Source organism: Hyperolius riggenbachi, chromosome 12 (genome assembly GCF_040937935.1).
Source record: "Hyperolius riggenbachi isolate aHypRig1 chromosome 12, aHypRig1.pri, whole genome shotgun sequence".
Classification (NCBI taxonomy): Eukaryota; Metazoa; Chordata; class Amphibia; order Anura; family Hyperoliidae; genus Hyperolius; species Hyperolius riggenbachi.
In genome coordinates this window covers 189,250,364-189,274,490 of record NC_090657.1, presented here as the reverse complement: position 1 = coordinate 189,274,490, position 24,127 = coordinate 189,250,364, and the positions used below count along the sequence as shown (strand labels likewise).

At 45.8% G+C, this 24,127-nt stretch overlaps 1 protein-coding gene across 1 annotated transcript in view; it reads right to left on the bottom strand.

Annotated features, from left to right (window-relative positions):
* Positions 1 to 24,127, bottom strand: part of SPATA2 (spermatogenesis associated 2) — a 49,384-nt gene that overhangs the window by 4,342 nt on the left and 20,915 nt on the right. The window contains exon 2 of the mRNA XM_068264098.1: positions 10,325 to 10,759. Within this exon, the coding sequence (XP_068120199.1) occupies positions 10,325 to 10,642 (318 nt within the window). The 5' untranslated portion in view covers positions 10,643 to 10,759. The remainder of the gene's footprint in view (positions 1 to 10,324; positions 10,760 to 24,127) is intronic.

Here is a 24,127-nt window from a genome sequence, read left to right as displayed (position 1 = left end):
ACCCTTTATCCCTGCGTTTCCTATAAACGTGTTCCTAACTTAAAGGACAAACTTTCACATAGTGAGTTCATCAGTCCACAAACCTCATGTTGGTTAGGCTCCAATCGTCCCAAAGGAAATTTCAGATGCCAAAGGTGTTCCTGCTGCAATTTTATTGAATTGGGTGACACCTTTACCCGCTTTGGACGGACGTGCAAGATTAGACAGTTCATTAACTGTCGGACCAGAGGCTTGGTCTATGCACTTGTATGTCCTTGTAGGCGTATTTATGTGGGAGAAACCACGAATATGCTTAAGGATATATATCAGGCCCATTGCAGGTCCGTCCACAGCGGAGAGGGTTGCCCTAGGGTGATGGACCATATGCGGGAGGTTCACAATAGTGACGTGACCAAACAGATTCCTAGGTTTAGAACAAGTGGGGCATGACAAAAGAGGGGGTGACTGGCATCGTAGGCTTTTGCAGAGAGAGAGAGAGCTATTGGAATTCGTACTTTGATGCAGTTGGACCTTTGGGTCTTAATGAAAGAAATAACTTGGCCGTATTCATCTGAGATTCTTTGTTTTAGGTTTTAATTGTTAGTATCCTGCATTTGTTACCTCTCTATGTATTTTAATTGTCTTATTGCCCAAACAGAATCACCATGGGTCTTGCTGTCCAGTCCATCTCATATGGGTGGTGAGTATTTAATTAATACTATATATATATATAAATCTTTCCCCCCCCCTCCCCAAAGGAGATGGACTGTTTTCTGTAACTCTATGTAGGTTACATGGATATGTAATTCCGTCTTGACAATGGTGTAGTCTGAGAGCAGCGGCCATCTGTATTATAATGATTAGTCTATCTGCTGCTATAATTCTATTTATGCCTTTTTGGATGTAATTATATATTTGCACATTAGATGGCAGCAGAGTGACTGTTTATGCAGCCGGGGTGGCTTTATACAATTGGGTGTGTGGTTACACAGCTCCCGTTTGCCCTCTGGTGGAAAGTTCTTTTTTTGGGAGACTCATGCGGAGACGTATAGCGTCATATCTGACGCATTGACCCGACGTTGCGTGTTACCCAGGGCGCCGTATGGATGTGACGCCAGCTTCCGGGTTTGCGTCCCACGGCTAGGAAGTTACACAGAGACACGGCGGTTTTGCTAGCGTGCGTTCCATGCACCAAGGGCGCACCCAAGGCTGATTGATGGCGGCTGCTCATACGGGGTGAGTGTTACACTTATTTAAGGGGGATGACAAAGGGGGTGGTTGTCCTGATGATGCGCCACTACACATAATCGGCGCGAAACGGCTGTCGACCTTCCTATCTGCCTGTACCTCTCTTTCCACCTCAAAGGAGATGTAATGTATGCCTTTCATCTGGATTAATTAAAAGTGAAGTTTTAGTGATGTGCAAGGCCTCTTTCTTTTTCTTTCTTTTTTGGATATGCGATTTTATTAGCGGTGGAATCCAGGCGATTCCCCATCGCAATAGTGGAAACGAGCCCTTACATGCAAGAAAAAAAAAAAAAGCGCTTAACAGAACCAATCTGTGAATTCATGGTGAATACAAGTAAAATTATCAGGTACTCCTAAATGCCTAAATATACTGCTCTGCAGTTGAAAGCAGTGACATAAGACACCATTTCTCAATATGGAGGGCAGTGAGCAGGGTGTCCCTTACATCTAGAATGATACTACATATTTGGGTATACAATTATATTGGGAGTAAGATTTTTCTCTTTTCTACACCACTATCACTATTATGTATTTACTGTACACAGCACTGACCTCTTCTGCAGCACTTTATAGAATGTATAGTGATGTCACAGGTTGTCCTCAGAGGAGCTCACAATCTAATCCCTATCATAGTCATAGTCTAATGCTCTACCATATGTATTTATATAGCTCTGACTTCATCTGCAGCACATTACAGAGTACACTGTCCTCAGGGAAGCTCACAATCTAATCCCTACCACAGTCATAGTCTAAGGTCTCTACCATATTATTAGTATGTATTTATATAGCGCCGACATCTTACGCAGCGCTGTACAGAGTATATATTGTCTTGTCAACTATATAGCACTGAAATATTCTGCAGGGCTGTGGTCCTCAGAGGAGCTAATCCCTACCACAGTCATAGTCTGATGCCCTTTCACATTATTATGTCTTTATGTAGCACTGACATTCTGCAGCACTTTACAGAGCACATAGCCATGTCACCAACTGTCCTCAGAGGCGCTCACAATCTAATCCTATCATAGTTATAGAGTCTAATCTCCTACCATATTATTTATTTATATAGCACTGACATCTTCTGCAGCACCTTGAGGACAGTAAGTAAAACGACTATATACAGTACCAGGAGGAGCTCACTATCTAAACTCACAAGGCAGGGCACTCATCCTTTTGTGTCTTGTAACATGATGAACCGAATGTTTAGGAAATTCCATTTGTCACTGTAATTACTGTTGAAACTGTATTAAGGGTGCCCACTAATTATACTTTTTTTTTAATCGAATGTTACCAAATCTATTTCTATATAGTAGAAGGGTAAACTGAGTGAATATACTTTAAACCATGTGCCGACTGCCTAGATTGGCGGCAGCAGAGTGGCTCTCTTGTTCCTCCAGGACACCACATGGCGTCATCTCGCGAGGAGCGAGAGTATACGCGAGCGCCCGTCAGTAAACAAAGCGGGGCACTGCGGTCAGGCTGTTTTTTTTTTAATTCATATAGCGCTGACATCTTACGCAGCACTATACAGAGCAAGGACTTGTCCCCCTTGGGACTCACAATCTAATCCCTGCCACAGGCACATGTCTATGTATATATAGTGTAGTGATTGCACCTTTTAGTCTCGGGCCAATTTAGGGGGAACCAAATTAACTTATCTGTAGGTTGTTGTTTTTTTTACCTCCTGGGCGTTACGGACGAGCTCAGCTCGGGCCCTGGTGGGCCGATTTGCATAATTTTTTTTTTCAAACACGCAGCTACCACTCTGCTAGCTGCGTGTTTGTTGCGATCGCCGCCGATCCGCCGCGAAAGAAGGCCCCCCCCCCTGCAGATCCCTTGCGCAGCCTGGCCAATCATCGCCAGGCTGCACTATGGGGTGGATTGGGACTCCCCCTGATGACGTCATTCCGATCGTTGCCATGGCGACTGGGGAAGCCCATACAGGAAAACCCTTCAGAACAGGATTTCCTGTTGGGTATGATCGCCGGCGGCGATCGGAGAGGTGGGTGGGATAACTAAAGGAGGGGGGGGGGGCATGTAGCTAGCTGTATATAGAAGAAAAAACTCCCGCGGCCGTGCGCCGCAATCAAAACGCCAGGGAGGTTAAAATTTTTTTTTTAATAATTGTATGGTCATTGTATGACCAAGCAATAAATCGTTAAAGTTGATAAGTGCCGAAGTGTAAAAAATGGCCTGGTCACTAGGCAGGTATAAACCTCTGGTACTCAAGTGGTTAAATGGATATTTTAGTTAGCGCCCCCCCCCCCCCCCCAATATAGAAGAGGTAAGATGGTACAGAAAAGATTGTGTCATTAGCAAGCACCTTTATGCACCAATGCAGATATTGTGTATATACTATTCCCTGTATTACGTACCTGATGTTTGTTTACTCTGTACAGCCATGAAATACAATATGTTGGCGCTTTATCAATTAATAATTATCCTTACCATAGTCCTAGTCTAGTGTCCCGATCATATCCTAAAGGTGCTCATACATCTAGCGATTTTGCTGTACAATTGACCAGTCGATTCGATCATTTTATCCAATCACGAGGGAATCTAGAGAGAATCGAGTGTGCCCAATCAATGAAAAGTGGCTGATCTCACGTCGACTAGACCAGCTTGGTCAATCGAGCAAGATGCAAGCCATCGTCAACCGCACAGGAATTGGCTACTGTTTATGCATCATTCGATCAACTCTGAATTGATATTTGCATTCAGAGCATGGAGACAACATCGGTCAGATCGATTAGTGAAGGGGAATGGCATAGGATATTGCTTGTAGTGCGTGGGCCACTAGTTGATCAACTTTCAATTAACCAGTCAATCGCCTAAAAAAGTCGATCAGTCGATGGAATCAGAATCGCTAGATGTATGGCTACCTTTAGGTTAGTTTTGCATGGGAGCCCATTTAAAGTTCTGAGAGGTGTAAGGAAATCAAAAACACACGAAGAACATACAAACTCCAAGCAGATACTGCCCTGGCCCAGACCTGAACTGGAGATCCCAGGGCTGCAAGGCCAGAGTGCTATCCGCTACACCAGCATGTCACTATTTGCATAACATTCATTTTGTTAACCTCCCTGGCGGTCTATTAAAAGCGCCAGGGGGTAGCGCAGCACTTTACCTTTTTTTTTTTAATCATGTAGCTAGCCTAGCGCTAGCTACATGATAGCGCCCCCCCCCGATCGCCTCCGGCGATCAGCGCAAACAGGAAATCCCGTTCAGAACATTGACGTCATCGGGAGTCCCAATCCACCCCTCAGCGCTGCCTAGCGCTCATGGGCCAGGCTGCGCAAGGGCCTGAGAAATCCTCCTACGCGGCATAGCCCGAACTGAGGTCGGGCTTACAGCCAGGGAGGTTAATTCATTCACCGTTAGTGCAAAAGGGCAGCATGCATTGTTATGGTAACATGCAGCTTAACAAGTTACCATAGCAACGCTAATAGAGCAATAGTTGCTGTTCCCATGACGTACCGCTATAACTGCCATGCGCTGCGATTTTACTGTTCCTTCGTATAGTTTGCACAGAACAAGTTGTGGCAATTTTGTTTGTGTGAAAAGTTCTGGTAATCCCTCAATTTTGACTTCAAGTCATTTCATTATTCGTATATTCAGAAAGCTTTTCAGCCAGTATGATTGTTCACAAATCTAGCGGTAAGTTCAAGTGTCCACCGATGCCACTGTCCACATCTGTAGTGATGTGTCTGGAGGTGTCCATTAACGGTACAATTGTTTCACCAAATGCGATCTTCCGTTGCAATGTATATGATCAAATTGTATAGAAAATTTGGGTACTTATCCGTTAGCCGGGCGCATCCGGCAGGTGGCGCTAATTACTATTCCCCCTCCAGGCCGACATGGATAGTAGGGAAAGATGTAACTCTGGTGGAGTTTTGTCGCCACCTAGAGGATGCGCCCGGCTAACGGATAAGTACCAAAATTTGCGGTTTATAAAGGAAAATTAATAAGGAATGATTCTTTGGTCGATTGCTAAATAGAATAAAATCGATCCTAAAGTTAGATTTTATGATCACATTTGAAGAAAGAATAGTTCAGTAAATGTGAACAATCGATAATTGCCTTCCTATTAGTTACAAGCGAAATTGCATCGAAAGATAGCATTTAGTGAAAAATTGTACCGTTAATGGGCACCTTTAGAGATGATCACTGAATTGCAAATTTGTAAAAAAGAAAAAAAAAAAAAAAGCGGCCTGCCTGTTAAATAACAGCCTGTAGGCCAATGGGTGTGTGTTTCGCGCACACGGCTGCACCCACGCAACACACGCAGGACTGCCCATCCATGACCGATGCCCGAAGTCCGCCCACATGCTGCACTGACGCGCCATGGAACAACGGACGCACAGACACAGGAGGAAGAAGGGACAGTGAAATTATTATATACTGTAGGACAGTATTCCCCAATACTGTCCTCAAGGCCCACCAACAGTGCATGTTTTGTTGAAATCCACAGAGGTTGCTAATCAGCTCTGCTGAGACACTAATTACCTCACCTGTGCATGTTGGGGAACTCTGCTGTAGGATGCACATATTGTAGCACTTTGTATGAAGATTGGGATTGGGCCAGCCTTATCCACTGAAAACTGCTACAAAAACTGCATCAAGCCAGGAAAAAAGAAGCCATCTCACTGATCATCTCTCACTGCAGTGGGGCATATTTTGTTCAATTTCCCCTGTTCTATAGGAAAGAAAAGTCTGCCAATGTGTCTGTGCAATGATCGTTCCCAGAAACAGTCACTCATGACCTTCCCAAGCCACAATTATTCAAAGTGTGTATTTAGTTTAACCACTTCCGGATTCCGGGTGGTTTAGCTGATCTGTGCTGCGGGGGCTCTTCAGCCCGCAGCACAGATCAGAAATCAGGCAGGGCGGTCAGACTTCCCCCTGGGGTCTGATCGCCGCCGCGCTGCTGTGCCTAGTGGGGGGGGGGGCCTCCGCAGCACTAGTCCTCCCTCTGCCGTCCCCTGTGTGCGGCGCAGGACGGAAAGCCGTCCTGCGCCGGATAGGATAGGCTTTAGCCTATCAGATGCGGGCGATCCCCGGCCAACCAGAGGCCGGGGATCGCCGATCTCCGTCATGGCGCTGTTGCTCAGCAGCGCCGTATGTATGTAAACAGCGGGGAAGATCTTCCCCGCCTGTTTACATTTACCCTGCGAGCCGCGATCGGAGGCTCGCAGGGTGTTCACGGAGACACCCTCCGTGAACTGACATGGAACGGCCGCTTGAATGGAAACCGCTTCAGGATTCAGGGGCGTACTTATGCGTACGCAGAATCCTGAAGTGGTTAATGCTGGGAATACAGAATGAGATTTTTCAGCAGATATACTGTCCGATCGACTTTCATTCACTTCTATGAGAAATCGATCAGAAAAACAATCGAAAAGCAGATCGGACCTGTTGGAAATTATCTATTGAACCATCTATCTGCCAAACTATCTCATGGTATATTCCCAGCATAAAGGACAACTGAAGTGAGGAAAATGGAGGCTACTAGATTTCCTTTTAAACATTGCACATTGCCTGACTATCCTCTGATCCTTTTAGCTATAGACCCTAAACAAGCAAGCAGATCAGGCGTTAGACATGTGAGAGTGAAGTGATTTTAAACCAAAAAGTCTGAGGGCCCGTTTCCACTACAGCGAATCTGGATGCGTTTTCTGCACACAGATTCGCACAAGCAATAGAAGTGGATGGGCCTGTTTCCACTTCTGCGTGTTTCTGTGCGGTTTGTACGGCAGACCTATCAGAATTCGCACCCCGCACACGACTCGTCTGCAGTGTAACTAAATAGGAAAAAACGCTACTGTTTTCCCGGCGTTTCCGCGTGCGTTTTCGTTTTAAAACCCATGTCAATGCATGCCGGCATTGACATGGTTAAAATCGCGTTGTGAAAACCGCGAGCGATTCCGCATGAAAATCTGCATATAAACAGCAACGAAACCGCATGCGGATTCGTTGCGGCGATTTTCTCGTCAAAATCGTGCCGCACAAGTGGAAACGGGCCCTGACACCTACAATGGACAGGGAAGGCTCTGGTTCAGTAAGTGAGCCCTGCGAAGGCTTTGGTTTGGAGGCACTCGTGTTCCTGAGTGCTTCTGAAGACTGGCGGTTTGGTACTGCTTATGCATAAGTGTGTGCTCGCTCACGCATGCGCAGTATGGAGCCACCCATCTTCAGAAGCACTGAAACAGGAGCGCTTCCAAAGCCTTTGCATGCTTCACAGATGTGTAGCAGACCAGTTTTATCCGGAAGTAGTATGAAGACAGAGGTGGACGGCGTAAGTAAAGTATAATTGAATGGGGCACAGGAGGGTGGGGTAGTGCTACATGTACATTAGGGAAGATAGCGGAAACTGACTTAAGGGGCCCATACACCTAACGAATTTCCCACCGATATACAGCAGATTCGATCACTGATCGAATCTGCTGTGAAATCGTTGCGCAAACACTGACAGAACGATTGTTTTCCGTCCAAAATCAAACATTCCCGTCGATCCATCCGTGTGGAAGATTTTGCTCGATCGCGGGCGGGTCGGGAGTGCGTCGATAGCGGCGTTCGAATGTCCGACGACCGACACTAGCAGCAATACATTACCTGTTCTGCAGGGCGCGTGTCCCCGCGCTCTCCTTCTCCGCACTGGCCTCAGAGTCCGGCTGGCTTCACTGAACTTTCTGTCCCAGCAGGAAGTTTAAACATTAGAGCGCCATCTACTGTTCCCCGGACAGGAAGTTCAATGAAGCCAGCCGGACTTGGAGCCCAGCGCGGAGAAGAAGACAGCGGAGACCGGGGGACTCGCGCCAGCGGAGTAAGTAATGTGTAATAGCTGGTGGGGTGGGGGGGGGGGGGGGGGGTTGGGGGCAGCTTCACAGATCAGCATGAAATCGATTCACAATCTGTTTCCAGTAAAGGCAGCCATACGATCCCTCTCTGATCAGATTCAATCAGAGAGGGATCTGTTGGTCGATCTGATGGCAAATCGACCAGTGCATGGCTACCTTTAAATTTGTCATTTGTGATGAAATCCCTCAACCAAAACTCAGAGTCAAGTTCTTTAATAAACTACTTGAGACTCATTTCATTGCTATTTCATACCAGTGTATGTGTTACGCCCAGAACCCGAAGTTTGGTTTCGCGGTCGTTCGTGGCTGCAGGAAGGCAGAGGCAGGAAAGCAGGAATACGTTCGTCCTGCAGAGCGGGTGCTGACAGAAGCAATGTCTGCAGCGCTCCCCGCTCTGCTTTCCTACAGCCACGAATGACTCGGAGGAGCGGGGTCTCGTGTGTCTCAGGCCGACTGAAAGCCGATAGCAGGGAGGCGGGGGGGCGGAGCCAGTGCCGGGGAAAATGATCGGAGTCGCCAAGATTCGGCTCATTTCAGACAATGGCCGCAGCGCCGTGGCCACTTCACACATAGACCGGCCAGAACCCGAAGTGGCCAGCCACAACGCGAAGTGGCCAAACTTCGGGTTCTGGCCGTAACATATATAAAATGTATTTTCTGAACACATCACAGATTGCAACCAATCCCCCTATATTGCGCCCATCCCATGTCATATCACGGCACACTGCCAGTCCACTTCAGAAAGGCCTTTCTGAACCTATGCTGTCTAACTAAAGTTCAGTTTATGCAACCGTTATGCGCCACTTAATACACCAAGTTCAACTCTCAGGGGCTGTTGGATAGGCTCAATATTCTGTAATAATGACTGCCAAAATTCATACGTGGAATACAAGGAATCATGATGGCATAGAGATCCCAGTGATTCTACACATAATATAGCTGTTCACTGGCCTGCATAGACGCACGTGTCACTGTGTATAAAAATGTCCCACAGGCGCTCACCATCCTTCGCTTCCCCTCCTGTGCATGTAGTAGGGTCTCGCATGTGCCGGTGTCATGGTGCGTGGCTGCCAGGCAATTTTGGCAGTCATTGACAGGGTATTGGGCCTATCCAACAGCCACTGAGAGGTGAACATGGTGCATTAACCTCACTGGCGGTACGCAGTTTCAGATGCTGCGTCCGCGGGTGGCTTTTTTAAAATAAAATTTGATCTAACTGCTTAAGCTAGCATTTTGCTTGCTAACTGTGGCCCCCAAGTTCACCGGCACCGCTCTGATCCCCCCAATCGCCGCCGGCAATATTTACCCGCCCGCGATCCCGCGAGAGACGCACCTACATCCTTTAGCTTCAGTCATTGCTATGGCGACGATTGGACATGACGTCATGCGCAGTCCCGATCCTCCCCATAGCGAAGCCAGGAGATGATTGGGAGGCTTCGCCATCATGGGATCCCTGGGGGGGTTACATATAATGGCGGCGATCAGGGAAGAGCGGAGGGACTTGGGGGCATCATTAGCTTAAGCAGTTAGATCAAATTTTATTAGTCTAGGGGCCATGTGATCCTCTCCGGCGGCTAGCCCGAGCGTAGGTCGGGCTTACCGCCAGGGAGGTTAAAGAGAAACCATAACAAGGATTGAACTTAATCCCAATCAGTAGCTGATACCCCCTTTCCCAGGAGAAATCTATTCCTTTTCACAAACGGATCATCAGGGGGTTCTGTATGGCTGATATTGTGGTAAAACCCCTCCCACAGTGTGATGTAAGGACCATGGTTCTGACATCACACTGGGGGAGCCTTGTTGCATTGTGGGAAATGACAGCTGTTTCCAACTGCCAAAAAAGCAAGCAGCATATCCTTCCATTGACTTCACCTGCCAGCAGTAAAAATGTCGCCATGTTATAAATACCAGAATGTAAATCATTTTACAATGAGCAAACACTGACTAAATCATTTATACATAATTCTTTTAAAAATGAAGCACTTTATTACATTATTTTCACTGGAGTTCCTATAACGGTTGCATAAACTGAACCTTAGTTAGGCCTCATTGGTTCAGAAAGGCCTTTGACGTGGACTGGCAGTGTGCCGTGATATAACATGGGATGGGGGCAATATAGGGGGATTGGATTGTTATTCACTGGTATGGAATAACAATCAGTCTCAAGAAGTTTACTGAATGTATGCCATGTGCTGTCCACTAAGTTTCTAGTTTGTTCTTTAAGTATTAGCAGTTCTTACCTTGATATTCTTGTACTCCTTTTTCCAGGGGTAAAGGAACAGGTTAATACCGATGGTCTCCAGCATGGCTGCAGCATTGTGAAGAGATCGAAGATTGGATGTGCGCAGGGATTTCAGAGAGTTCTCGCAAACGTCGTAGAACCTGATCAGCCGGAATCGATGAGCGGGATCGATCTTGGGCAGACTGAGTAAGGCCGAAGCGGCAGTCCGTAGGTAATCATCGCTGATGGCTCGCTGCTTGCTGTCTGATGCTTCAAGTTTGGACTCGTGGAACTGTACATACTTCCTGAAGAGGTCTTCCTTGTACTTTGTATCCATTGAAAAGAAATGGTTATCGTCACAGCTCCACAGTTACCTCATCTCATCCATGGCTTTCCCGTCATGTCAGGATCTACTGGAGTGATGCGGCCGGAAGTCATTCTGCCAAAGAGGACTCTGCAGGGAAAAGGAGAGAGATATTTGTTAGAAATCTGACAGACGCTTCTCCAAATTTGGACATCGTACATTGTACCGTCCACAACAGCAGCACTGTCCTTTTATCCCTCTAAATAGGAACATTTCAGTGCATCTCCATCACAGAGAAGGGCCTGTATAACTTTAAAGCAACAGGGGCAACCATACTATCCCAGAAAAACAAAAAAAACAAAACAAAAAAAAACACATTTTTAAAGGGAACCTAGGAGGGCCTCCATACAAAAAATAAAAAAATCCATCAGCGCTGCTGTAATGAAAAGTTATACCTCCGGAGTCTTGTCCCACAAAGCTGCCCCGAAGACCTTGCACAACTACACTTCCGCTGCTTGGCCCCTCCTCCCGTCTCTCTGAAGGGGGAAAAAAACAAAACAAAAAAACCGCCAAGCTATATACTGCATTAAATTGCCGGGCGTTTTTTCTTAGAGGAGGGGCCAAGCAGCGGAAGTGTAATGATTGAGGGTCTTCCAGGTGGCTTCGTGGGACAAGACTCCGGAGGCAAATATAACTTCATTACAGCAGCTCTGATGGATTTTTATTTTTTGGATGAGGGTCCTCTAACCCTGGAAAAGAAGAAAAAAAAAAGTGTCACGTACCCAGGGCTTCCCCAAGCCCCCTGCAGCCGTCCTGTGCCCTTGCCGGTCCTCAAGTGTCCTCCGGTCCACCTCCGCAGGTTAGTTTCATTTTCGTCACGTGTATTCTTCCCACTGTCAAGCGAGACCAGCGCAGGACGTGCTTGAGGGCAGGAAGGTGAAGAAGTATACGCCTGGCCGAGGGCCGACTAAGTTAGCCGAAAATTAAACTAACCCACTGCAGTGGGTCGCTCGAGGACCGGCAAGGGCACAGGATGGCTGCAGAAGGCATGGGGAAGCCACAGGTACCATAAGGGTTAAGGTTCCCTTTAAGTAGATAAATACTGGTTTTACTTACATTACATACCCGTGTTTCCCTGAAAATACATATACTAATTTTTCTTTTTAAAATATGTGCTGGGGCTTATTTTCAGGAAAGTCATATTTGTGGGGCGAGCCAGATCCCCTTTAGTATTTAGCCAGATTCCCCTAGTATATAGGCAGCTTCCCCCATATATAGGCAGATTCCATCCCTCCCCCACTCGCCTGTTTTACCATCTGTGCCCAGCTCCTGGCCCCCTCCTTAAGAAAGTTGGATCCCCCCTGCTGTTTATGCCCGGCATAATTCAAACCACAGATCAGCGGTGAAGGCAGCTAATGCAGTCCAGTAATCGTTGTCGTATACAGGAAGTGATCGGATTACTTCCTGTACAGGGCGGTGCTGTTACTGGGCTACATGAGCAGCCTTTCACCGCTGATCTGCGGTTAGAATGCGGGCCCCCTGCACACTGCAAATCAGATTTTCCCTGTATGTTATCAAAAGAGAAACGCAGCCTGCTGTACCGATTAAACATCGCAAATCGGAATCGCATGTAGTGTGCAAGAGGCCTTATACCGGACATAAACAGCAGGAGGAATCAGACTTTCTTAAAGAGACACTGAAGCGAAAAAAAAATTATGATATTATGATTTGTATGTGTAGTACAGATAAGAAATAAAACATTAAGATCAGATTTTTCAGTCTAATTGTTTCCAGTACAGGAAGAGTTAAGAAACTCCAGTTATCTCTATGCAAAAAAGCCATTAAGCTCTACAACTGTCAAAGCCCTGGAGGGCCTGTTTCCACTACACGCAGATTCTGCATGCAGAAAACTGACTCCAATGAAAGCCTGTGGGCCCGTTTCCACTGAACGTGATTTTTCTGATGCTGATTTCCCATAGGCATTCATTGGAGTCAGTTTTCTGCATGCAGAATCTGCGTGTAGTGGAAACAGGCCCAGAAGGGCCGTTTTCTGACTTTTATTATCTCAACTGTTATTGAACCATTTACTTTTTCTCTGCCAGAGGAGAGGTCATTAGTTCACAGACTGCTCTGAAAGAATCATTTTGAATACTGAATGTTGTGTAATCTGCACATATTATAGAATGATGCAATGTTAGAAAAAACACTATATACCTGAAAATAAAAATATGAGAATATTTTCTTTGCTGCTAATCTAGCAATTATTCATAGTACACAACCAATTAATTATATCATTTTTTTTTCGCTTCAGTGTCTCTTTAAGGAAAGGGCTAGGAGCTAGGCACAGAGAAGGTAAAGCGGGCAAGCGGAGCGGGGGGAGGGGAAAGTCGGGGGATGGCTGAAGGTAGCAAGACCTTAGCACAGACTGTGTCCCCGCCTGGTCCAGTTCACTAGGGCTTATTTTAGGGGGGATGTCTTATATTTTAACCACTTCAGGACCACAGTCTTTTCGCCCCTTAAGGACCAGAGCCTTTTTCTCCATTCAGACCACTGCAGCTTTCACGGTTTATTGCTCGGTCATACAACCTACCACCTAAATGAATTTTACCTCCTTTTCTTGTCACTAATACAGCTTTCTTTTGATGCTATTTGATTGCTGCTGCGAGTTTTACTTTTTATTATATTCATCAAAAAAGACATGAATTTTGTCAAAAAAATGACTTTTTTAACTTTCTGTGCTGACATTTTTCAAATAAAGTAAAATTTCCTATACATTTGAGCGCGAAAGTTATTCTGCTACATGTCTTTGATAAAAAAAAAACCATTCAGTGTATATTTATTGGATTGGGTAAAAGTTATAGCGTTTACAAACTATGGTGCCAAAAGTGAATTTTCCCATTTTCAAGCATCTCTGACTTTTCTGCGCACCTGTCATGTTTCATGAGGGGCTAAAATTCCAGGATAGTACAAATACCCCCCAAATGACCCCATTTTGGAAAGAAGACATCCCAAAGTATTCAGTGAGAGGCATGGTGAGTTCATAGAAGATTTTATTTTTTGTCACAAGTTAGCGGAAAATGACAGTTTGTGACAAAAAAAAAAAAAAAAAAAGTTTCCATTTCTTCTAACTTGCGACAAAAAAAAATGAAATCTGCCACAGACTCACTATGCTCCTCTCTGAATACCTTGAAGTGTCTACTTTCCAGAATGGGGTCATTTGTGGGGTGTGTTTACTGTCCTGGCATTTGGGGGGTGCCTAATTGTAAGCACCCCTGTAAAGCCTAAAGATGCTCATTGGACTTTGGGCCCCTTAGCGCAGTTAGGCCGCAAAAAAGTGCCACACATGTGGTATTGCCGTACTCAGGAAAAGTAGTATAATGTGTTTTGGGGTGTATTTTTACACATACACATGCTGGGTGGGAGAAATATCTCCGTAAATGACAATTTTTTTATTTTTTTTTACACACAATTGTCTATTTATAGAGATATTTCTCCCACTCAGCATGGGTATGTGGAAAAATACACCCCAAAACACATTATACTACTTCTCCTGAGTACGGCGATACCACATGTGTGGCACTTTTTTGCACCCTAACTGCGCTAAGGGGCCCAAAGTCCAATGAGTACCTTTAGGATTTCACAGGTCATTTTGAGAAATTTCGTTTCAAGACTACTCCTCACGGTTTAGGGCCCCTAAAATGCCAGGACAGTATAGGAACCCCACAAATTACCCCATTTTAGAAAGAAGACACCCCAAGGTATTCCGTTAGATGTATGGTGAGTTCATAGAAGATTTTTTTTTTTTGTCACAAGTTAGCGGAAATTGATTTTAATTGTTTTTTTTCACAAAGTGTCATTTTCCGCTAACTTGTGACAAAAAATAAAATCTTCTATGAACTCGCCATTCTCCTAACGGAATACCTTGGGGTGTCTTCTTTCTAAAATGGAGTCATTTGTGGGGTTCCTATACTGCCCTGGTATTTTAGGGGCCCTAAACCGTGAGGAGTAGTCTTGAAACCAAATGTGGCAAAATGACCTGTGAAATCCTAAAGGTACTCATTGGACTTTGGGCCCCTTAGCGCACTTAGGGTGCAAAAAAGTGCCACACATGTGGTACCGCCGTACTCAGGAGAAGTAGTATAATGTGTTTTGGGGTGTATTTTTACACATACCCATGCTGGGTGGGAGAAATATCTCTGTAAATGACAATTATTTGATTTTTTTTACACACAATTGTCCATTTACAGAGAGATTTCTCCCACCCAGCATGGGTATGTATAAAAATACACCCCAAAACACATTATACTACTTCTTCTGAGTACGGCGATACCACATGTGTGACACTTTTTTGCAACCTAGGTGCGCTAAGGGGCCTAACGTCCTATTCACAGGTCATTTTGAGGCATTTGGATTCTAGACTACTCCTCACGGTTTAGGGCCCCTAAAATGCCAGGGCAGTATAGGAACCCCACAAGTGACCCCATTTTAGAAAGAAGACACCCCAAGGTATTCTGTTAGGAGTATGGTGAGTTCATAGAAGATTTTTTTTTTGTCACAAGTTAGCGGAAAATGACACTTTGTGAAAAAAAAAACAATACATATCAATTTCCGCTAACTTGTGACAAAAAATAAAATCTTCTATGAACTCATCATACACCTAAAAGAATACCTTGGGGTGTCTTCTTTCTAAAATGGGGTCACTTGTGGGGTTCCTATACTGCCCTGGCATTTTAGGGGCCCTAAACCGTGAGGAGTAGTCTTGAACCCAAATGTCTCAAAATGACCTGTGAAATCCTAAAGGTACTCATTGGACTTTGGGCCCCTTAGCACAGTTAGGCTGCAAAAAAGTGTCACACATGTGGTATCGCCGTACTCAGAAGAAGTAGTATAATGTGTTTTGTGGTGTATTTTTACATATAACCATGCTGGGTGGGAGAAATATCTCTGTAAATGACACATTTTTTTATTTGTTTTACACACAATTGTCCATTTACAGAGAGATTTCTCCCACCCAGCATGGGTATGTGTAAAAATACACCACAAAACACATTATACTACTTCTCCTGAGTATGGCGATACCACATGTGTGACACTTTTTTGCAGCCTAGGTGCGCTAAGGGGCCCAACGTCCTATTCACAGGTCATTTTGAGGCATTTGTTTTCTAGACTACTCCTCACGGTTTAGGGCCCCTAAAATGCCAGGGCAGTATAGGAACCCCACAAGTGACCCCATTTTAGAAAGAAGACACCCCAAGGTATTCCGTTAGGGGTATGGTGAGTTCATAGAAGATTTTATTTTTTCTCACAAGTTAGTGAAAAATGACACTTTGTGAAAAAAACAATAACAATCCAATTTCCGCTAACTTTTGACAAAAAATAAAATATTCTATGAACCCATCATACACCTAACAGAATACCTTGGGGTGTCTTCTTTCTAAAATGGGGTCACTTGTGGGGTTCCTATACTGCCCTGGCATTTTACGGGCCCAAAACTGTGAGTAGTCTGGAAACCAAATTTCTCAAAATGACTGTTCAGGGGTATAAGCATCTGCAAATTTTGATGACAGGTGGTCTATGAGGGGGCAAATTTTGTGGAATCGGTCATAAGCAGGGTGGCCTCTTAGATGACAGGATGTATTGGGCCTGATCTGATGGATAGGAGTGCTAGGGGGGTGACAGGAGGTGATTGATGGGTGTCTCAGGGGGCGGTTAGAGGGGAAAATAGATGCAATCAATGCACTGGGGAGGTGATCGGAAGGGGGTCTGAGGGGGATCTGAGGGTTTGGCCGAGTGATCAGGAGCCCACACGGGGCAAATTAGGGCCTGATCTGATGGGTAGGTGTGCTAGGGGGTGACAGGAGGTGATTGATGGGTGTCTCAAGGTGTGATTAGAGGGGGGAAATAGATGCAAGCAATGCACTGGCGAGGTGATCAGGGCTGGGGTCTGAGGGCGTTCTGAGGTGTGGGCGGGTGATTGGGTGCCCGCAAGGGGCAGATTAGGGTCTAATCTGATGGGTAACAGTGACAGGTGGTGATAGGGGGTGATTGATGGGTAATTAGTGGGTGTTTAGAGGAGAGAATAGATGTAAACAATGGATTTGGGAGGTGATCTGATGTCGGATCTGCGGGCGATCTATTGGTGTGGGTGGGTGATCAGATTGCCCGCAAGGGGCAGGTTAGGGGCTGATTGATGGGTGGCAGTGACAGGGGGTGATTGATGGGTGGCAGTGACAGGGGGTGATTGATGGGTGATTGACAGGTGATCAGTGGGTTATTACCCGGAATAACAGATGTAAATATTGCACGGGCAAATTGATAAGGGGGGGGGGGTCTGAGGGCAATCTGAGCGTGTGGGCGGGTGATTGGGTGCCCGCAAGGGGCAGATTAGGGTCTAATCTGATGGGTAACAGTGACAGGTGGTGATAGGGGGTGATTGATGGGTAATTAGTGGGTGTTTAGAGGAGAGAATAGATGTAAACAATGGATTTGGGAGGTGATCTGATGTCGGATCTGCGGGCGATCTATTGGTGTGGGTGGGTGATCAGATTGCCCGCAAGGGGCAGGTTAGGGGCTGATTGATGGGTGGCAGTGACTGGGGGTGATTGATGGGTGGCAGTGACAGGGGGTGATTGATGGGTGATTGACAGGTGATCAGTGGGTTATTACCCGGAATAACAGATGTAAATATTGCACGGGCGAATTGATAAGGGGGGGGTCTGAGGGCAATCTGAGCGTGTGGGCAGGTGATTGGGTGCCCGCAAGGGGCAGATTAGGGTCTAATCTGATGGGTAACAGTGACAGGTGGTGATAGGGGGTGATTGATGGGTAATTAGTGGGTGTTTAGAGGAGAGAATAGATGTAAACAATGGATTTGGGAGGTGATCTGATGTCGGATCTGCGGGCGATCTATTGGTGTGGGGGGGTGATCAGATTGCCCGCAAGGGGCAGGTTAGGGGCTGATTGATGGGTGGCAGTGACAGGGGGTGATTGATGGGTGGCAGTGACAGGGGGTGATTGATGGGTGATTGACAGGTGATCAGTGGGTTATTACCCGGAATAACAGATGTAAATATTGCACGGGCGAATTGATAAGGGGGGGGTCTGAGGGCAATCTGAGCGTGTGGGCAGGTGATTGGGTGCCCGCAAGGGGCAGATTAGGGTCTAATCTGATGGGTAACAGTGACAGGTGGTGATAGGGGGTGATTGATGGGTAATTAGTGGGTGTTTAGAGGAGAGAATAGATGTAAACAATGGATTTGGGAGGTGATCTGATGTCGGATCTGCGGGCGATCTATTGGTGTGGGGGGGTGATCAGATTGCCCGCAAGGGGCAGATCAGGGGCTGATTGATGGGTGGCAGTGACAGGGGGTGATTGACGGGTGATTGACAGGTGATTGACAGGTGATCAGGGGGGATAGATGCATACAGTACACGGGGGGGGGGGGGGGGGGTCTGGGGGGGGGTCTGGGGAGAATCTGAGGGGTGGGGGGGTGATCAGGAGGGAGTAGGGGGCAGATTAGGGACTTAAAAAAAAAATAGCGTTGACAGATAGTGACAGGGAGTGATTGATGGGTGATTAGGAGGGTGACTGGGTGCAAACAGTGGTCTGGGGGGTGGGCAGGGGGGGGTCTGAGGGGTGCTGTGGGCGATCAGGGGGCAGGGGGGGGGGAAATCAGTGTGTTTGGTGCAGACTAGGGTGGCTGCAGCCTGCCCTGGTGGTCCCTCGGACACTGGGACCACCAGGGCAGGAGGCAGCCAGTATAATAGGCTTTGTATACATTACAAAGCCTATTATACACTGTTGCAGCGGCGATCCGGATGCCAGTAACCCGCCGGCGCTTCCGAACGGCCGGCGGGTTACGGCGAACGGGGGGCGGAGCCAGTCCCCGGCGGCTGATCGCGTCACGAATGACGCGATCGCCGCATAGCTACTCCCGCAGCCGCCCCCGCCGATGGGCGTATTGCGGTCGTTTGGGCCCGGACTTTGCCGCCGCCCATCGGCTGGGGGTGGTCGTTAAGTGGTTAAATATACTCGAAACATATGCTAGGGCTTAACAGGGAGATCTTAAATTCACGGAAACACGGTATGTATTGTTCTGATTTTAATGAATTTTATATAGAGAATAAGGTAAACCGGCACCATCCGATGTGGTTTTGCCACTTTTATTTTCTTATATTCAGCACAGCAGCAATCATAGCAACGTTTCAGGGCAGCCTCCCCTTTATCAAGCTGTGCTGTCTGAACAAATGACAACTGACATAATGCACCTTAAAGAGGAACTCCAGGGAAAATAACGTAATGAAAAGTGCTTCATTTTTACAATGATTATGTATAAATGATTTACTCAGTGTTTGCCCATTGTAAAATCTTTTAAATCCCTGATTTACATTCTGACATTACATGGTGATATTTTTACTGTTGGCAGGTGATGTAGCTGCTGTATGCTATTTCCCACAATGCAACGAGGTTCACAGACAGGAAACTGCCAGGAGTACGTACTCAAGAGTTTCTTGTGGGAGGGGTTTCACCACAATATCAGCCATACAGCACCCCCTGATAGTCTGTTTGTGAAAAGGAATAGATTTCTCATGTAAAAGGGGGCATCAGCTACTGATTGGGGTAAAGCTCAATTCTTGGTCGGAGTTTCTCTTTAATATACACAGCATGTACAATAAGTGACCAATCACAATAGTGATACATGAATTAGCCAATCACATTGGTCCGGCTCTATGCGAACCTGATGGGGAACTTACTGAGTCACATTCAATAGGTACGTTCAAACATGAACTACACCCCCCCACCAATGGCAGCAGTGGGTGTAACGCTCATAGTGACCTAGCCTGGGGCAGATCTGGTGAGTCTGCTGCCATTGGTGAGGGGGAGGGTGTAGTCCATGTTTGAACGTACCTATTGAATGTGACTCAGTAAGTTCCCCGTCAGGTCCGCATAGAGCCGGACCAATGTGATTGGCTAATTCATGCATCACTATTGTAATTGGTCATCTATTGCACATGCTGTGTATATAAAGGTGCATTATGTCAGCTGTCATTTGTTCACAGACAGCACAGCTTGATAAAGGGGCGGCTGCCCTGAAACGTTGCTATGATTGCTGCTATGCTGAATATAAGAAAATATAAGTGCAAAACTACATGGATGGTGCCGGTTTACCTTATTCTTAAATATTGCAAAGCGATCCAGAGTGTAGCTGGTTCCACCGAGGCACATCTAGTGATACTGAGTGCTCCACTACCTTCCCACAATTAATTTTATATAGTAAATAAAGAGAAAACTGTTCTAGGCATTTTCCATCTTTACTGCCTCAGACTGAAGCTAATCCGGATGTCAACTGATCCCTTACTCTTTTTTTTCCCCCAACCTAGAAACTGCACTGTCATATCTAGCTTGCTTTGTAAACACATCTGAGCACAAGGATCATATTTCAGCAGCTTCTGCAGATGGATGAGGTGCATTTCCCTTCTCAGTCTCATGTCACACTGAACAGCCCTCAGCCAGCCAATCAGTGAGAAGCAGAGATAACAAGCTTCCCTCTCCAGTACCAGAAAGTAGCCAGGCTAACTAAGAAGATTAATTACAACAGTGTGCGTATATGCACGCACGCACGCACGCACGCACGCACGCACACACACGTGCACACACACACGTGCACACACACACACGTGCACACACACACGTGCACACACACACGTGCACGCACACACACGTGCACGCACACACACGTGCACGCACACACACGTGCACGCACACGCACGCACGCACGCACGCGCGCGCGCACACACGCGCACGCACACACGCGCACGCACGCGCACGCACGCGCACGCACACACACACACACACACACACGATTAAAACCCAGGATCGCGGCGGGGAGTGGCGGAAATGGCAGAGAGGGGCCTAGGAGAACATAATGAATAGAATGGTATGCTTTTTAGAATTTGTGAGTACAGATTCTCTTTAAATGAGTACCTCCATTTACTGATGTTGAGATGTGCACTGTGCCATTCTGTGGCCGTGTCTACATGGCACTCCCTTCATATCTTGCAGTGGTCACACCCTTGTAGTAGCTTGTTATAGTTATGCTGTATTGCCCATTATTACTCAGCAGCCCTGGGACGTCCCTGGAGTATGGCCAAGTATCACAACTTTCTAATTTGTAATATTGTACTCTACTACTCCTCGATAGGCTCTAGGGTAGGTCTCTTAAAGGGAACCTGAAGTGAGAATGACACTGCCATATTTATTTCCTATTAAATATCAGTTGCCTGGCTATCCTGCTGATCCTCTGCTTCTAATACACTTTGCCATAGACCCTGAACAAACATGCAGCAGATCATGAGTTTCTGCCAAAAAAAACAACTGACTGGATTAGTTTCATGAGTGTGATTCAGACACTACTGCAGCCAAATAGATCAGCACGGCTGCCAGGCAACTTGTATTGTTCAAAGGGAAATAAATATGGCAGCCTTCATTTGCCTCTCACTTCAGGTTCCCTTTAAAGTGCACTTAATGCGGACCTGAATGCACTACTTCCTGTCTGCTCTAAAAGATACGCAACAGCATACTAACCTTTAAAGAAAAACATCTATAACAGCTGATACAAATCCTGCAATAAATCTGCAATTAGTTTACTTGCTAACCTGCTTTCTTGGAAGCAGACATATTAACATCCTGTGTTTCCAAATGAGATATCTGTCGTGGCAGTCAGCTGACACATCTGAGGGGTCAAATTACAATTTGTGCTTAGTCACAGAAAAGGGGCAATTGACAGGCTAAACTCTCTAAATACATACAGGGTGTATTTCTCTCCAGGCTGCCATATTTATTTCCTTTTAACTCTTTCCAATCCTTTCCCTGAACAGCCACGCCCTCACCAACACAATTTTTCCCCGAGATTAGGAGGGTTCATGGGGTGATCTGGAAAAAGTCCAAAACAAGTCGGAGCTGCACTTACAATTATCCCCCTTGAAACTTGTGTGTTCAAAGCCCTCCAAACCTCAAAATAACTATAAAAAAATCATAGCATAATACTGTATTAATTTCACAACAATTGTGACTGTATGAATTATTCCACCAATAGCCACTGCCACCTTTCCACTGCCACCCAGGCATCACAGCCTTTCACCTTTTTCCTGTGCTGTCAAATGACAGACAGCAAACAGCCTGTCTGCTCTAAGTAGGACTGAGACTGTACATACACTTCTCTCACGTCATATGTCACATCATATACCCTTTAAAAATAATATGAGGTGCGAGACCTATAGAAGCTGCCATATTTCCTTACAGGTTGCCTGGCAGTCCTGCTGATCTTTCTGGTCAGTGGGGTGTAAATCACACCTGAATTAAGTATGCAGCTAATCTTGTCAGATAACAGACATCTGATGTGCATGCTTGATATGGAGGCTGACATTTTTATTTCCTTGAAAACAAACAATAGCCCTGTTGATCTTCTGGCATACATAGTGTGAGTCAGAACCCTGCAACAAGCATATGGCTAATACAGGAAAATCTGAGTCAGCTGAGTCAGACTACCTAATATGCATATGCTTGTTCAGGTCTATGGCTAAAAGTATTAGAGGCAGAGGATCAGCAAGACTGCCAGGGTACTAGTGTTTAAAAGAAAATGAATATGACAGCCTCCACATCACTCTCACCTAGGGTTCCCTTTAACATATTAGAGGCAGCGGATGTGCAGGGCAGCCAGGTAATGTGCATTCTTTAAAGTGGACCGGAATTCTTGCACAGGACAGAAGGAAAACATATAGAAATGCACCCTGTATGTAGGGAGTTTAGCCTGTCTAATTCCCCCTCATTTGTGTCTAATCACAAGTTGTCATTTGATCTCTCCCCTGTGTCACATGACTGCCATGGCAGATTTAGCAGATAAGCTCATGTGAAAGCACAGGCAGTAAACAATATGTCTGCTCCCATGAATCGGGGAGTAGAAACACTGCAGATTTATTTTAGGATGTGTCAGCTGTAACAAAGACATGTTTTTTGTTTAAAGGTAATTATGCTGTTGTGTATCTTTTTCTTTTAGAGCAGAGAAGATGTTCTGAGTTCAGGTCCACTTTCATAGGAAACAAATATGTCAGCCTCCATATACCTTTCAACTTTGATTTCCGTTTAGCCTTTTAAATAAAAAAAATAAATAAATAAAAAAAAAGAAAAAAGGGTATTAGACCTCTTGCACTTCAGATTTGTGGTTTTTAATCGATTTTAACATGCAATTCCGATTTACGATTTTTAATCAGTACTGTATGCTGTCTTTTTTTCTGCATTTTCTTTGCTTTAATAGCATCCAGGGAAAATCGGAATTGCAAATCGGATTTGCAGTGTGCCTTAAGCAGCATTTTTAATTCGTTGAACACAAGTTAAGTGACTACAGAGGGAAGGAGGGGTTTAGTAAATGAAAAAAAAAAAATAAATTATATAATACATACATACATACATACATACATATACATATATATCCTTGAAGCTGGACAGGGACTTTCAATAAGCAAAGAGGCGATTTCTAAATTCTCAATTTAATGACTCAGACTTCAACAGGAAAATAAAAAAAGCTCAATAACTAATCAGCTATTCTGCCTAACATGGGCGATTTACTTGAGAGGAAGGTCCTTACAATAGGTGATGACCCTTCTCAGGATACAGAACTGGCTAGACAGAGGCGTGTGAAACCACCACAACTGACACTGAACAATCCCCTCTGTAACACTGTACTTACTGCTGCTATCTATATAATACTCTACCACCAAGCCAAGCTTCCTGTCTATAATTTCACATGTGTGAGCTGAGGGGTTTTCTACATCACCCCAAATTCCCCTCTGCTGATCCAGCAATATCTCAAACTGCTACAGGAAGCCACACCAAAACCTGCACAACATACACAGGTGAGACTATGATAAATCGAATTCAAACCAAAACTGCGATCACCAAGATCATGATTTCGGAATAGTCAAAATAGCGATTTTTCACAATTACATAATTTCTGCATGGGGAAGTTTGAAGAAGCGGCTTCAAACTTCCCCCAAGTCCTGGCGCGCGCGCGGCCCGCAGCATCGGCGGTGCTGGACATACCTTCTGCACAAGTCCAACGCTGTCCGTCCTCTTGACGGCTCTTTTGCACATCATACTTCCTGGTTCCTGTATGTCACATGACATACAGGAAATATGCTGTGCATTAGAACCTGCAGGAGGCGAAATGGATAGACGCGCATCGCTGGACGGTATGTCCAGCACTGCCGAAGCTTGGTGGACAGAGAGGCACAGAGAGACCCAGAGGGGGGCCCACAGAGAGACCCAGAGGGGGGCCCACAGAGAGACCCAGAGGGGGGCCCACAGAGAGACCCAGAGGGGGGCCCACAGAGAGACCCAGAGGGGGGCCCACAGAGAGACCAAGGGGGCACAGAGCCACAGAGAGGAAACAAAGTTTGATTTGAAGGAATTCGTGAATTGAAATAGCCATTTCAAGCAGAAATCAATCAATTTTTTCCTAA